Source organism: Octopus sinensis, linkage group LG3 (assembly GCF_006345805.1).
Source record: "Octopus sinensis linkage group LG3, ASM634580v1, whole genome shotgun sequence".
NCBI classification, from domain to species: domain Eukaryota; kingdom Metazoa; phylum Mollusca; class Cephalopoda; order Octopoda; family Octopodidae; genus Octopus; species Octopus sinensis.
This window is the reverse complement of record NC_042999.1, coordinates 131433400-131446937: the sequence shown is the minus strand read 5'-3', so window position 1 is coordinate 131446937 and position 13538 is coordinate 131433400. Positions and strand designations below refer to the sequence as shown.

The 13538-nt window shown below is 34.5% G+C and overlaps 1 protein-coding gene across 5 annotated transcripts in view; it reads left to right on the top strand.

The window, feature by feature from the left end:
* Nucleotides 1–13538, top strand: part of LOC115209239 (rho GTPase-activating protein 44) — a 211557-nt gene that overhangs the window by 97725 nt on the left and 100294 nt on the right. For all 5 annotated transcript variants that reach the window (XM_029777520.2, XM_029777521.2, XM_029777519.2 and 2 more), the window contains exon 2: nt 6306–6447. In XM_029777520.2, the coding sequence (XP_029633380.1) occupies nt 6306–6447 (142 nt within the window). The remainder of the gene's footprint in view (nt 1–6305; nt 6448–13538) is intronic.

Sequence of the window (13538 nt, the reverse complement as noted above, 5' to 3'; positions counted from 1 at the left end):
TAGATTTCCAGAAAAATGCATGGCCCCCACCGATGGTTAGAAAAAAAGATTTCATTTTTAATATTTTGTCACAGTTATTTAATACAAAAGAATCTACCTGTAACTCTTTTAAGTACTGAGTACCAAAAAAAAGTACATTATTGACTAAGAAAAATAGTGAATCCCTTTAATGGGAACCTTGTGCCTGGCGACTATGACAGATTTCGTTGACTTGAGGAGACAATTTTGTTAGCTTCAGCTGTAGCATTAGAACAGCGCTATACTGTACCAAATAGTCTCCACACAGTATTGGTTTGGCTAGGCTGAGTGTAGGTGTAATGTGTTTGCTGTGAAAAAAAATTTTTTCACAATTCCATGTTCCACTTTAAAAAAAAAATGAAAAGAAAAAATTTTGGATGCCAAGCCCCATGTTGGGAATCATTGCTATACATGATAGTTTTCATAATTCCACTTAATCTCTCATGGAGGTTTCATGTACTCCATTGTCAAAATTTAATTTCAAAGGCTTATTTTTCCATGTTGAGTAGCAGGCAATGCCTCAGGGTTATTCATATATCTAGGTCAGAGTGGTTGTTTATATCCACATTCTAGATTTCATCCAAAAGAAGGCCATCTGCTGATTGGCAAGGGCACACCAACATGTTACAGCTGTTATTATAATGGCCTTTGTCACTCTGAATTGAGTGTACTTACTCCATCTAAGCCTATGATGGAGCTGCCTCTTGTCTTTATTATCCCAGAGCCTTCACTATATGCTTTTCTTATTTTTTCTTCTTCAGAACTGAAAACATTTGGAATTACCTTCAAACCCCCATTTTCCTATATACACTATGTTCTGAAAGTTCACAACTAACTTCTACATCTCAATATTTGTTACCTATAAGTGGTCACTTAATTGCGTACAATCATCCTTTATCTTACAGTGTTTCTTCACTGTGACATCTGATAGGATAACAATTACCATCTGTTGATATAAAAAGTATCCTGTTGCATTGGACCATTTGAGAATAGCCTTCCTTGCTTTTGTTGCTGGCTGCATCATCATCATCATCAGTAGTAGTAGTAGAAGTATTATTTTGCAGTAATCTTTTTCTATTGTGTTTTCATTGCATGATAGAGCACAACTTTGTGCACCTTGGTTTTACTGAGTGGTATTTTTTTTTTATATTTCCTGTTGTATTAAAAGTTTTTGCCATGATGTATGTAATACCCAGTAGTGCTGTTTTCTATGTGATATATTTAGAAACCCTGAGGTTTTAGTTTTCAGTTGCATCATCATCATTTAATATCCATTTTCAATGCTGGCATTTCCAAACCACCTATTTATGATAAAGATTGCTTCCGTTTTCAGTCCTTCATATTCTGGATATCTCACTCTCCACATCTTTATATCTTGATAACTTTTCAGTTTCTTTTTTGAGACATATGTATGGTCTTTGGGGACTTATACTTGATGTAGGAGATCGTTCTTTGTGGTCCATGACGCTAAGTAACTTTTAATCCCATATGATCAGCTAAAGGACTTAAAGGAGATACGTTATTAAAACCAAAATGATTCCAGAAATCGAAACAGAATACTTAAATGAAAAAAAAAACATAAATAATAATAAACAAGAACAAAGCAAGTAAAAACATAGACAAAAAAAACAACATAAATACAGGCCTATTGATAAGCAACAAAATTAACATTAGAACATCTGCATAATACTGACCAACAAACCAAACTTGTATAATGCAAAAAGATACTATGGCTAATAGTTTCTTTCCAACATTCTTTTGTTTCTTAATACCTCATTATATGCTTATGGTAGTTTCTGATTGAAAACTTTTTATCATATTCCACAATCAAGAATCCTTCTGTCTTGGCTTTGCATCTGGTACTTCTTAACCAGTACTGTAATTTTTCTTTGTTTTTGTCCTATTTAATTTTGCAAGTGTTGACTATGTAAATAATTTTTCCTACCATTATTTTAGCATGGCATTCTTTTCAGTTAGTTTTTCCTTCTTTTCACAATTTCTGTTGTTTCTTCTTTCACCTCTCAATTGTCTGTTACATCTTTTTCTGTTTTGTTTTTATTGATACCCTTCAAAGCTGAAAATATCTTTGTTTTCTTTGGTTTTTTGCTTTGTAGCTATTGCTCTTTGCTAGATATTAGTACCCCTAATCCCTCTCTCTATTTTTGCTCTCTGCATAAAATCCCTGTGCAGGATTTATGACACCATAGTATGTACCTATTGTATGGCTGGTTTGTCCTATGTCATTAGCTGCTTCCAGCTTAGAGCGGCTTTCCTGAAAGTCTTTCAAATCATTGATAGCTTACAATTTTAAGTGTTTTACTGTTTATTCATTGCATTTTTGTTATACATTCTGATTATTGGTTCAGACTTGGTGAGGCTGTTATAAGTTTTCTAATAATCTAATCCATACTTTCTCAAATTCTTTCAATTTTCCCCTTTCTTCTCAAGTCTCCTGTTGCAGTATTGTTGACTGATAACTACCCTGTAGTTATAGAAAGCTTTTAACATACTTTATTTTCTTTTAAGATGAATATTTTATCTTGTGGAAGGATTAATATGATGGGTTTTATAGAGTGTAGCTCCAGAGATTGTAATTTGTAGGTAACCAATTTTCTTTTGTGGCTGTTATATGAGTTACATAAATTAGATGATTAATCTTGGTGGTGTTGATGTTGACATTTATATCCTGAATCTTTTTGATAGCTGTATTGCAATTCACTATTGTTGCTATAATTTGTTACCAAGTTAATTTTGGAAAGGTCTTTTGCTGTACTATAACAATCTGTTTTATGGTTTGGTACTGTTTTTGATAGTTTTTTTTCCTTCATTTTGGCCTCTGTTATTATGTTTTAGTCAATATATATTTCTCTTAAGCTTGGTTTTCATTTGTTATGGCAGAAAGAACATTGCTTGTGAAATCTATTTTCCTCCTTTAATTTTCTACAAATTTTATGTTAATGACAAATGGTTTTCAAAATACATGTATAATAATGATGAAAGATTTTCACAAAAAAGAACAGCTCTTAGATCAGTTTTGGGCCACCTTTTCTAAAAAATAGTGGGTTGCATGAGACATGGCTCATCATCAGGTAGGCTGCACTTCTAAAACAATACAAGGTCATTTTTTGTTTGAAATGTCATACAGAAAGTCCCGTGGGTCACAATTTGCCCATCATCATCATCACTTAACATCGTTTGTCCATACTGACATAGGTTAGACCGTTTGACCAAAGGTTTTGGTCATTTGTTATTGTCTCCATGAGGCCCAATACTTGAAAGGTGCTTTTCATGTGCCACTGGCACAGGTGCTAATTACGCAACACCAGCATTGGCTACATTGCCTCTGTGACGCCCAATGCTTGAAAGGTATCTTTTATATACTACTAGCATGGGTGCCAGATATGTGACACCAACATGATTGTCTTACAATGTTTAGAATACCTATGTGTAGGTATAGTACAATTTCAGACATAAGAAGAGTTAGTTGTGTTTTGTTATTCTTGCTATTTTATATAAGGTTATGAAGATAACTAATTCTTTATTTTCTCTTCTTTTTCTCGCTTTTATACTCTCTCTCCTTCCCTTCTCTTTTGTTTTATCTTGCTCCTGTTTCTGCCAAACCATATTGAGTTGTCATCACTGTAAGTTCTTGAATCATAAAATATAGTTTTTTTTCTCTCTCTCTCTCACAGCTGCAACCACTTTGCTCATTTCAACTGGTGTTGACTTTTAAAGAGGTTGTTGATGTTGTTTGTTATGGAAATCAGCTCTGTTGACCCATGGAATGAATGTTGCCATCTGGCTATGTCATGCTGCCATCTCTTCTGGAACTGTATTGCACATTTCAACTTGAAGTGTTTGGCCATGTGAAGTGTAACATTCAACTGAAACATCTGTGTATATACTCACACACACACACACACACACACACACACACACATGCATGCATGCACACACCTCCAAAGACAGCTATCTTGATTATTTGGGATGTTGTCAACTTAACACAGAAATTCAGCCTATTTTGATTATTAGTGAGATGTATGCGTGATTTATATTTGATTTGATCAAGATTTATTTTCAAGTGCAACTGAAGACATTCCTCATATTTTTAGCCTTCAAGGGAATTGATTGATTAAGTCATTACAATACTGGATAGAATGTCCCTGTGGTATTTGATTCGTATCTATACACTCTAAGTTCAAATTTGCTGAGCTCAGCTTTGCCTTTCATCCTATTGGAATCGATAAAAAAAATCACCAATCTAGGGTTGTGGATTGGCAGAATTGAAAGACCATTTGGACAAGATATCTGGCAGTATTTGTTCAAATCCCACCATGGCTTACTTGGTGATAGATATAATTTGACATCCAGTTTAATACCTCTGCTTGGCACCTTCAGTGACTTTATTGGGATTCATTCTGCTGCAAGCATTTGGATCAGATCTTTGGTATGAGGATACCTTTATCTCTCCCTCCTACTTATCTTGGAAGCTCCATAAAAGGTGATGAGCATTACCTATCCTCTTGATTATAAGATTAGTTTAAAATCTTGGCACAAGGCCAGCAGTTTTGGGGGAGGAGTAAGTTGAATACATCAACCCCATTGTTCAACTGGTACTTTTTTTATTGACCCTGAGTGGATTAATGGTAAAGTTGACTTTGGAGGAATTTGAACTTAGAGCGTAAAGACTGACAAAATACCTCTAAGCATTTTGTCTGATGTGCCAACGATTGTGCCAGCTTGTCACTTTGCTGGTGGTTATAAGATTTAAAAAAAACTATAACAAAACCCATAACATTTGTAGGATTCTCTATTGATCAGAAAATTTAATATTCTGTGTTGTGGTATGTAATATTAAATAGATTAAATTTAAGACCAAAATATATGTAAAAAAACCCGTTATAAATGGAAAGTTTAGGAGTTATTAATGACAATGCTCTGATTGGAAGGAGGGTGCTTTCATCAGTTTAAGAATAAGTATTGTAGAGTGACAGCTTAGAGTAGAAGACCAGCAAGCTATATCACTGGGTAAATCTTTGTCAATGATGGAAAAGTTAGAAAGGTTCATTTAGTGACCAATGAGAAATCAGCAAATTTTAATCCAGAAAATTATATTTTACATTGGTGTGTTGTGTGTCAGATTGGATATTTTTTCTGATAATTAGAAAAGAAGTTACATATTTTATATTTTTGCATGTTCATTTGAGTTTTCTAAGTGAGGATATATTTAGTTCATTGATTAAAAGTAGATTTGATATTTCATAGCACAATGGTAATAGATGCAGCTGATCGATACATGTGTATCCATTTAGCAGTTAAACCAACCATATCTTCTATCCATTTTTATGTTCAAACTGGTCAGATCTGGCTTCTTAAACCCCTACAGTATCATTCTAAAGATAAATAATCACATCATCGAAATCTCAAAGCTACAATGCATGATTAATTCAAGACAATGTGAATAAACAAGCATTACATTTGACAGAATAATCTGAATGCTAAAGGATGAAGGCAAAGGATGGATTTTATTTAGTCATTGGGTCAAAGGGATTTAATACTTCAAAACACAAAACAAGATTCCATTGCAGTTCAATGATAGCTAGCCGATTGTTGTCTTCCTTTTTTTTTTTTTTACAGTTATTTTTGCATATAATAAAGTTACTTGCAAAACAACATTTTAGGTAACTGGATTAATCAATTCATTTTACCACAGCCTACATGGACATCAGAGTACTCCCCCCCCCATTTATACATTTAATTTTTTTCTTCCAGGGTATCCTTGTATCTCCTCTGTTACAAGACACCTAGGCTTGACTCTCTATCACACTTTAATCTCTCAACACCTGGTATAGAACCATCGCCCCTCCTTTCCCTCTACTAAATGTGATGGGAGTATTTAACCTGCACTGCATTTAGTTGAGGGAGCTTTTTCTTTTTCGCTTCTTCCTGTTTTTTTTTTTTGTCTTGCAAGTTACTTAGTAACTTCACTTGTGCTTACTACATGAAAAATGCACCTAATACACACTGAAAAGTGATTGACACTAGAAAGGGCATCCAGCCATAGAAATCATGCCAGAGCTGATATTGGAGCTCAGTGCAGTTCTGCAGCTCACTGGATCCTGTCAAACTGTCTAAGCTATACCAGCATGGAAAATGAACATCAAAAAATGATGACAATGATAATTGTGTTTTAAAATTTCAATAATTACATTTGTTTTGGTTAATTTTGATGAAATGAATTTTGAAATTTAAATCTGATTACCTTTTTGTTTCTTTTTATTTTACAGAGCAGAAAAATCCGAGGTTCTTTCTGAGGATTTACTTAGTGTTGAAAAAAGAGTTGAACAAGTGCGATCAGCATGCATGAACACAGCAAAAAAGCTAGATTTAAGCATCCAGGGCTCTGGCACAGACATGGAAAAAAGATTAGTAAGTACTTCTGCTTCTTGTAATTAATATTTATTCTTTTGTGAGGCAACAAGCTGGCAGAATCGATAGTGCATCAGGAAAAATGCTTAGCAGTATTTCATCAGTCTTTACATTCTGAATTCAAATTACGTTGAGGTTGACTTTGCCTTTCATTCTTTCAAGGTCAATAACATAAGTACCAGTTGAGCACTGGGGTTGATGTAATTGACTTACCTGCTCCCTGAAATTGCTGGCCCTGTGCCAAAATTTAAAACCAATATTTATTTTCTGCAGGTTCATTCTTTATTCTTGATTTGTTATTGCTGGAGCTGGGAAAATAAAGTACTCAATGCTTTCATTAAACTTTTTTTTTTATACTTGTTCCAGTCGTTTGACTATGGCCATGCAGGAGCACTGCCTTTAGTCAAACAAATTGACCCTAGGACTTAGTCTTTGTAAGCCTAGTACTTATTCTATTGGTATCTTTTGCTGAACTGCTAGTTACAGGGACGTAAACACACCAACATTGCTTGTCAAGCAATTACGTGTGTGTGTGTGTGGGACAAGCACACACGCGTGTGCACGCGTGCACACACACACGATGGGCTTTTTTCAGTTTCCATCTACCAAATCCGCTCACAAAGCTTTGATTGACCCAATGAAAAAATTATATATCTGCACTGAAAATTTAATCTATTTTTTTGCATTTTTATTTTTCCATATTAGCATGACTTAGATGTTTGTTTAGATTAGGACATTATTTGAAACTGACTATTCAACCAGGAAATAAAATGGCAGATATTTTTTTTTTCTTCTTAGTTTCTCAAAAATTTTCCATTACAATATTGTTAAGTAATACTTTGCAAATATAGAGTTACAGACAGCCTTCAACATAATTTCTTTCCTTCTTGTACCAGGACCAATGTGAAATCTATATGAGGACAACTATTTTAAACATTTAACAACTGTTTTATAGTACATTCTTCATTAAAAATTTAGAACTTTTAAATAAAACATAGCTTTTAGCTTATTGTCAACTGGCAAGTAACCAACCATATGTTTACTGTTCATTTTAAAATGTTTTGACATGTAGATGTATCTAGACAATGGAGATCAGTTTCAATGTTTAGCTGGTAAATTGTAATTGTTTGCTCATTTCAGTCATTAGACTGCAGCCATGTTGGGGCATGTTATTGTCTATATCTTTATTTAACCCTTTAGCATTCAGATTACTCTGTCGAATGTAATGCTGATGTATTGCATTGTTTTGAATTTAATCATGTATTATCTTGTGGCTTTGAGATTTCAATGATGTGATTGTTTATTTTTACAATGACATTGTTAGGTAGGTGTGAGAGGCTAAATATGGCCAGTTTGAACATAAAACAGATGAAAAATTTGGGGCCAGATATGGCTAGTTTAAATGCTAGAGGGTTAACATGGTGAGCTGGCAGAATCATAAGCATGCCAGGCAAAATGCTTAGCAGCCTTTTGACCATCTTTATGCTCTGAGTTCAAATTCAGCTGAGGTCAACTATGCCTTTCATCCTTTTGAGGTTCATAAAATAAGTACCAGTTGAACACTGGGGTTGGTATAATCAACTTACCCACCTTCCCCAAAATTCTTGGCCTTGTGCCAGAATTTGAAACCATTGTTTCTATCTTTATTTACTTTGAGTTCCTCTGTTAAATATGATTTACATCAAGACAATACTACAATTATCTGTATTATTGTTGTTATTATTATGAAGGTGGCGAGCTGGGAGAATCGTTAGCACGCTGAGCAAAGTGCTTAATGGTATATCGTGTGTCTTCATGTTCTGAGTTCAAATTCCACCAAGGTTGACTTTGCCTTTCATCCTTTTGGTGTCAATAAAATAGTACCAGTTGAGTACTGGAGTTCAATGTAATCAACTATCCCCCTTCCCCAAATTTCAGGCTTATAGTAGAAAGGATTATTATTATTATTATTATTATTATGTCCATATTGTATGCTGCTTAAATGAATTAGGTTTGTCTATGCAACAGCTTATATATATCATCATCATGGATTTTAGGTGGACGAGACTTCAAGGCAATATCTTATGAGCAAATGCATTTCTCAGTTCCAACCCTTTTAGTCACTTTTTACAACAAGCAGGGATACAGTGTACTTATTCTAAAACTCTAATGTACCCATTAATCTTGTACTTCCTGACTTTGCTTAGACCTAACCACATCACTTTCTCCCAGGCTTTCTTAACCTCATTTCATTGCAAACAGTACTGCAATTAGACGACCGTATTGTATAATTTGCATCCATTATTTTACTATACATGCAAATATGTGCTTCTATGCACTAAGTGTCTATACAAGAGACTTTCTCAGGATGAATGCTGCAATATTACAGCACTCTTATAATACATCCACATTAAGTTGGATCCAAAGACTGCCATTCAGTAATAATACTGTCTTCATTGCTAATATCTAATTTTTTTCCCCTGCCTGCCTGCTGATAGCAACACCAGTGACTGAATAGTTGTCGTTTTTCTCCGTAAATATTGATGGAAGGGAGATTTTGGCTAACATGCAATTAGTGGATACCTGCTGCTGATGAAGTGCAAAACACATCAAGATCTTGGGATGCAGCAATTCCACTGCCAGTGCTGGACAGTTCTTGCCTGGTACTGGTGTCTTTGTGCTTCTGTGCACTAAACATCTATATGAGAAACTTTCTTAGGTCAAATACTGCAGTAATATGGCACTCTTATAATATATCCACATTAAGACTACCATTCTTATATATGTGTATATATGTATATTGTGTGTGCATGTATAACAGAGCTAGTAGTGATTATCAAACCAGGTAAAATACTTCATAAGCTCTCTGTTGGTATACTAGACTAACAATATTGTTTAGATTAGTGACGAACTCCAAGTATTCTTATTGCAGCATCTGAATTTATGGTTCATCACTACAATTCTGTATTGTAAATCTGTGATTGGGCTCCGGTCAAACTGGTTTTCATACAGTGATATATATAAGACAAGTTATAAATAATGGTGATTACATGTTTTTCTTTATTAGAGTACATTTGACTGTGTAAAAATCTAAAAAAATTAATGCTACTTTCATCTGAGCCATTTCTGGTTATAACAAAGCAGAACACACTGCTTTGTTATTATCAGAAATGATTCTGATGAAAGTAGCATTAATTTTTTTAGGTCGTTCAATTTTTCTCAACTGATCAATAGACCAATTGAGTAAAGCTACCAGTAACATACCTATACTGACTACTTGAAACAACTGTAAGCCAAATTTACTCTAATATAGAAATATATGTAATGTCATATATATATATATATATATATATGTGGCCCAGTGGTTAGGGTGTTGCGCTCACAATTGTGAGATCCTGGTTTCAATTACTAGACCAGATGGTGCATTGTGTTTTTTTAGTAAAACCCTTCATCTTACGTTGCCATGTGATCACTTTGATGCCTGACATGTGGTACACTGTGCACCTGTTCAGGCAACACTGATTCGATGGAAGAAGTAAGCTAATGTACAGCACATATATTTGGTCACTATAAACAAAACCATTTGTGCAAGTCATTCAGCAGAAACCAAGCACTCATGTGTCATCTTTGACAGAAGATTTTTTCTCACACACACACACACATTATCTTTGAGATAATCCTGGTACTGTGGATCATGATTGAGTTACAAAACTTTGACCTAAAATAAAACTCAATCAGTTTTTGTAATAAGTATATTTGTTATTGAGATTATTCCCTTGTCTACAAAAACCTACGTAAGCACCTTTTTCTTATTTTTAACATTGTGTCTCTTACATTATTTACATTTGATGGATATTTGTCCTCATTTTGTTTGTTGTTAGCACAACGTTTCGGCTGATATACCCTCCAGCCTTCATCAGGTTTCTTAGAGAAATTTCGAACCTGGGTTCTCATTCCTAAGGTATTTTTCAATGTTATTATTATTATTATTCAGGTCACTGCCTGGAATCGAACTCAGAATCTTGGGGTTAGTAGCCCGTGCTCTTAACCACTATGCCATATGCCCGGCATAGTGGATAAGAGCCCAGGCTACTAACTCTAAGATTCTGAGATCGATTCCAGGCAGTGACCTGAATAATAATAATGATAATAACATCAAAAAATACCTTAGGAAGGAGAACCCAGGTTCAAAATTTCCCCAAGACACCTGATGAAGGCTGGAGGGTATATCAGCTGAAATGTTGTGTTAACAACAAACAAGATGAGGACAAATATCTGTCAAATGTAAATAATGTACATAATTCCTCATCTCTAAGATATAGAACTGTATTGTGTCTTTTACCTTTTACTTGTTTCCAGTGATTGGACTGTGGCCAAGCTGGGGCACTACCTGAATAGGCTTAGTCAAAAAATTGACCCTCATACTTATTTTTAAATCTGGTACTTATTCTATTGGTCATTTTTGCCGAACCACTAAGTTACAGAGCTGTAAACATACCAACACTAGTTGTCAAGCAGACACACTTACACACACACTCTCTCTCTCTCTCTTTCACACAGACACACATATACACACATACATATATATATATATATATATATATATACGATGGACTTACACACTTTCCAGCTATCAAATTCTCTCCCAAGGCTTTGGTTGACCTGGGGCTGTAGTAGAAGACACTTTCCCAAGATGCTGTACAGTGGGACTGAATCTGAAATTATGTGGTTGCAAAACAAGCTGCCCACAGCCATGCTTACACCTGTATATATATATATATATATATATATATATATATCTAACAGCTGGTGATTTGATGAACCCATTATTTATGAACTCATTGATTAACTGATTACACACTGTTGAAGTTCTGCCTAATACATTCCTACATACTGTGAACGAAGAGATTTTCCAACTGAAAATTAGTTACTTCATGCTACTGACTACTTTCAGTTAAAGCACTCTTTATGCTTCAAGGCTTTATGCTAAAGTACATGGATTGGTTCAGGAATCAGTATAAAACTATCTGCTCTTAAAAATACACAAACCTGTTATCTCAAATTCTTGAATAATGGATCAGAATAAGACAGAGGGGGGTCTACACAGCAAAGTAGTAAATTGGTATTTTTAAGGTCCCTGAAAAAACTTTACTTTGGATGTATGTATTGGTATGTTTTGCAAGAAACAGCTTGGCTTCTTTCTCTAACATTTTACATAGTTCAGCCTACCCTAAGTTAATGTGTGAAAGACAAAATAGGAATTTTGAAAGAAGTTTCTATAAAACTAGTTTTTAAACATCAAATGGTTATGGGGGTCCACCAGAATAAGATAGTAATCAAAGGGTTCATAGATAAAAAGGGTTGAGAACTCTCAGACTAGGATTAAAAAAAAAGTGGGTATTGGGAAGGCACTTTGATGTACAAATAAATAATTAGTAAGATTGGTGTATTTAGACATAAGTGTTACTTTTCTCAGTGAAATTTAGTTTGTTACTCTTTTACTGTTTTACTTGTTTCAATCATTTTGACTGTGGCCATGCTGGAGCACGGAAAGTTTTATATAACATTGTTTCACCCCCACCCATCTTCAACGTAACATGTGCGCGTGCACGCACGTACACACACACACACACACACACAAGCTATGCTTTAAATCTAAATTTCCTCCCTTAAATAGATGCATTTAAATTTATCAAACATTACAGACAAAACTTACATCTAATGTTTATCTATTGCTATTCTCATCATCACATTGTCTATTGTTACATGTTGCTACTGTTTGAACAAGTTTGTAACACAGCATATTTCACTGTAGTTTCATCCTGTAGTTTTTATGTGTGAGACTCAACAATTGTTGTTCTTATAGTGTAACTCTTGGCCATCTTTGGATAAGCAACAAGCCTTGAATCAAAAGCATTCCAACCATGACTTCCTTGTCATTTTTTTTTTATCAAACAGTGTATCTTATGCAATATCCAATATGTCCTTTCTGTTTTAAGACAGTGGGATATAGTTTGTGGAAGACTTCCTGTCTAGTTCTAGCAGGCTGAGTGACCGCACAGAGGCTCAACTGTTCTATCTTGTGGTATTGAGTTCGAATTCTCTTTTGAACAAAACCTACAAATAGACATTCTTCTCAAACAAGTGTGTTATGACCTTATCATTTAATGCCATGATAAGTTAAGATTAATTTAATCGAACTCACTTGCTCCTAAATATTCTTTGGTTTCCTGATGGATTTTCTTATAGATAACTCCTCTATTTTGATTCCATGAATGGCTGTATGAGAAGTATTTTCAAATACTCAAGAGGCCTGTTTGTTAAGCTTTGACATTGGTGTTGAGACGAAGGCATGTTAGTGAGAAGCCTTGACATTGGTGTTGATATGAAGGCAAGTTAGTGAGATATATGTGTTGGCATTTTTTTTTTGTGTGTGTGTTTTGTATACAATTAATTATGGGCAGTACAATCTGAGAAGACTAGTGGAGATCTGTCAGTCAGTTATGCAGCCTTTCTTTCAATCTTTCATACAGCCTTTCTTTTGAATTGCACTTTTGACTTATTTCTAATTACTGAGAACCCACTACATTAATTGTCCTTATTTGACTTCTATACTATAGCAGCTGACTTACATATGCCTCATGTGATCTGCCTTTTATAGGATCAAGAAACTTTTGTTTCCAACAGATCTCCCCATTTTCTATCCCTAATCCATTTCTTCTTATTGTCCAGACCACACAATGTATTACAATATCATTCCGAAATATGGTGTCTGTAACTGCATAAAATCTTCTCAGAGCTGAATGTCTGTAACAAAAACTCCAGTACTCTGACTCGTGATATGTCTTCCCCATTTTCAAATGCATTTGCTGTCTCTATCAATCTCCAAACAACCTCTGACAATTATTCAACTATTTCTTATCTTTCATTTAGGACATTTATCCTATCTTGATTCTATCATTACTATCACACAATTACTAGGGAATTATCTGCACTAGCTAATCCCTTCACCTATCCATATCTCTCAATGACATGCTGATTCCAAAAGTAAACCCACTATTAATCTGTCAACACAATATCTGTCTCATAAGATTATTTGATCACTCCTGATC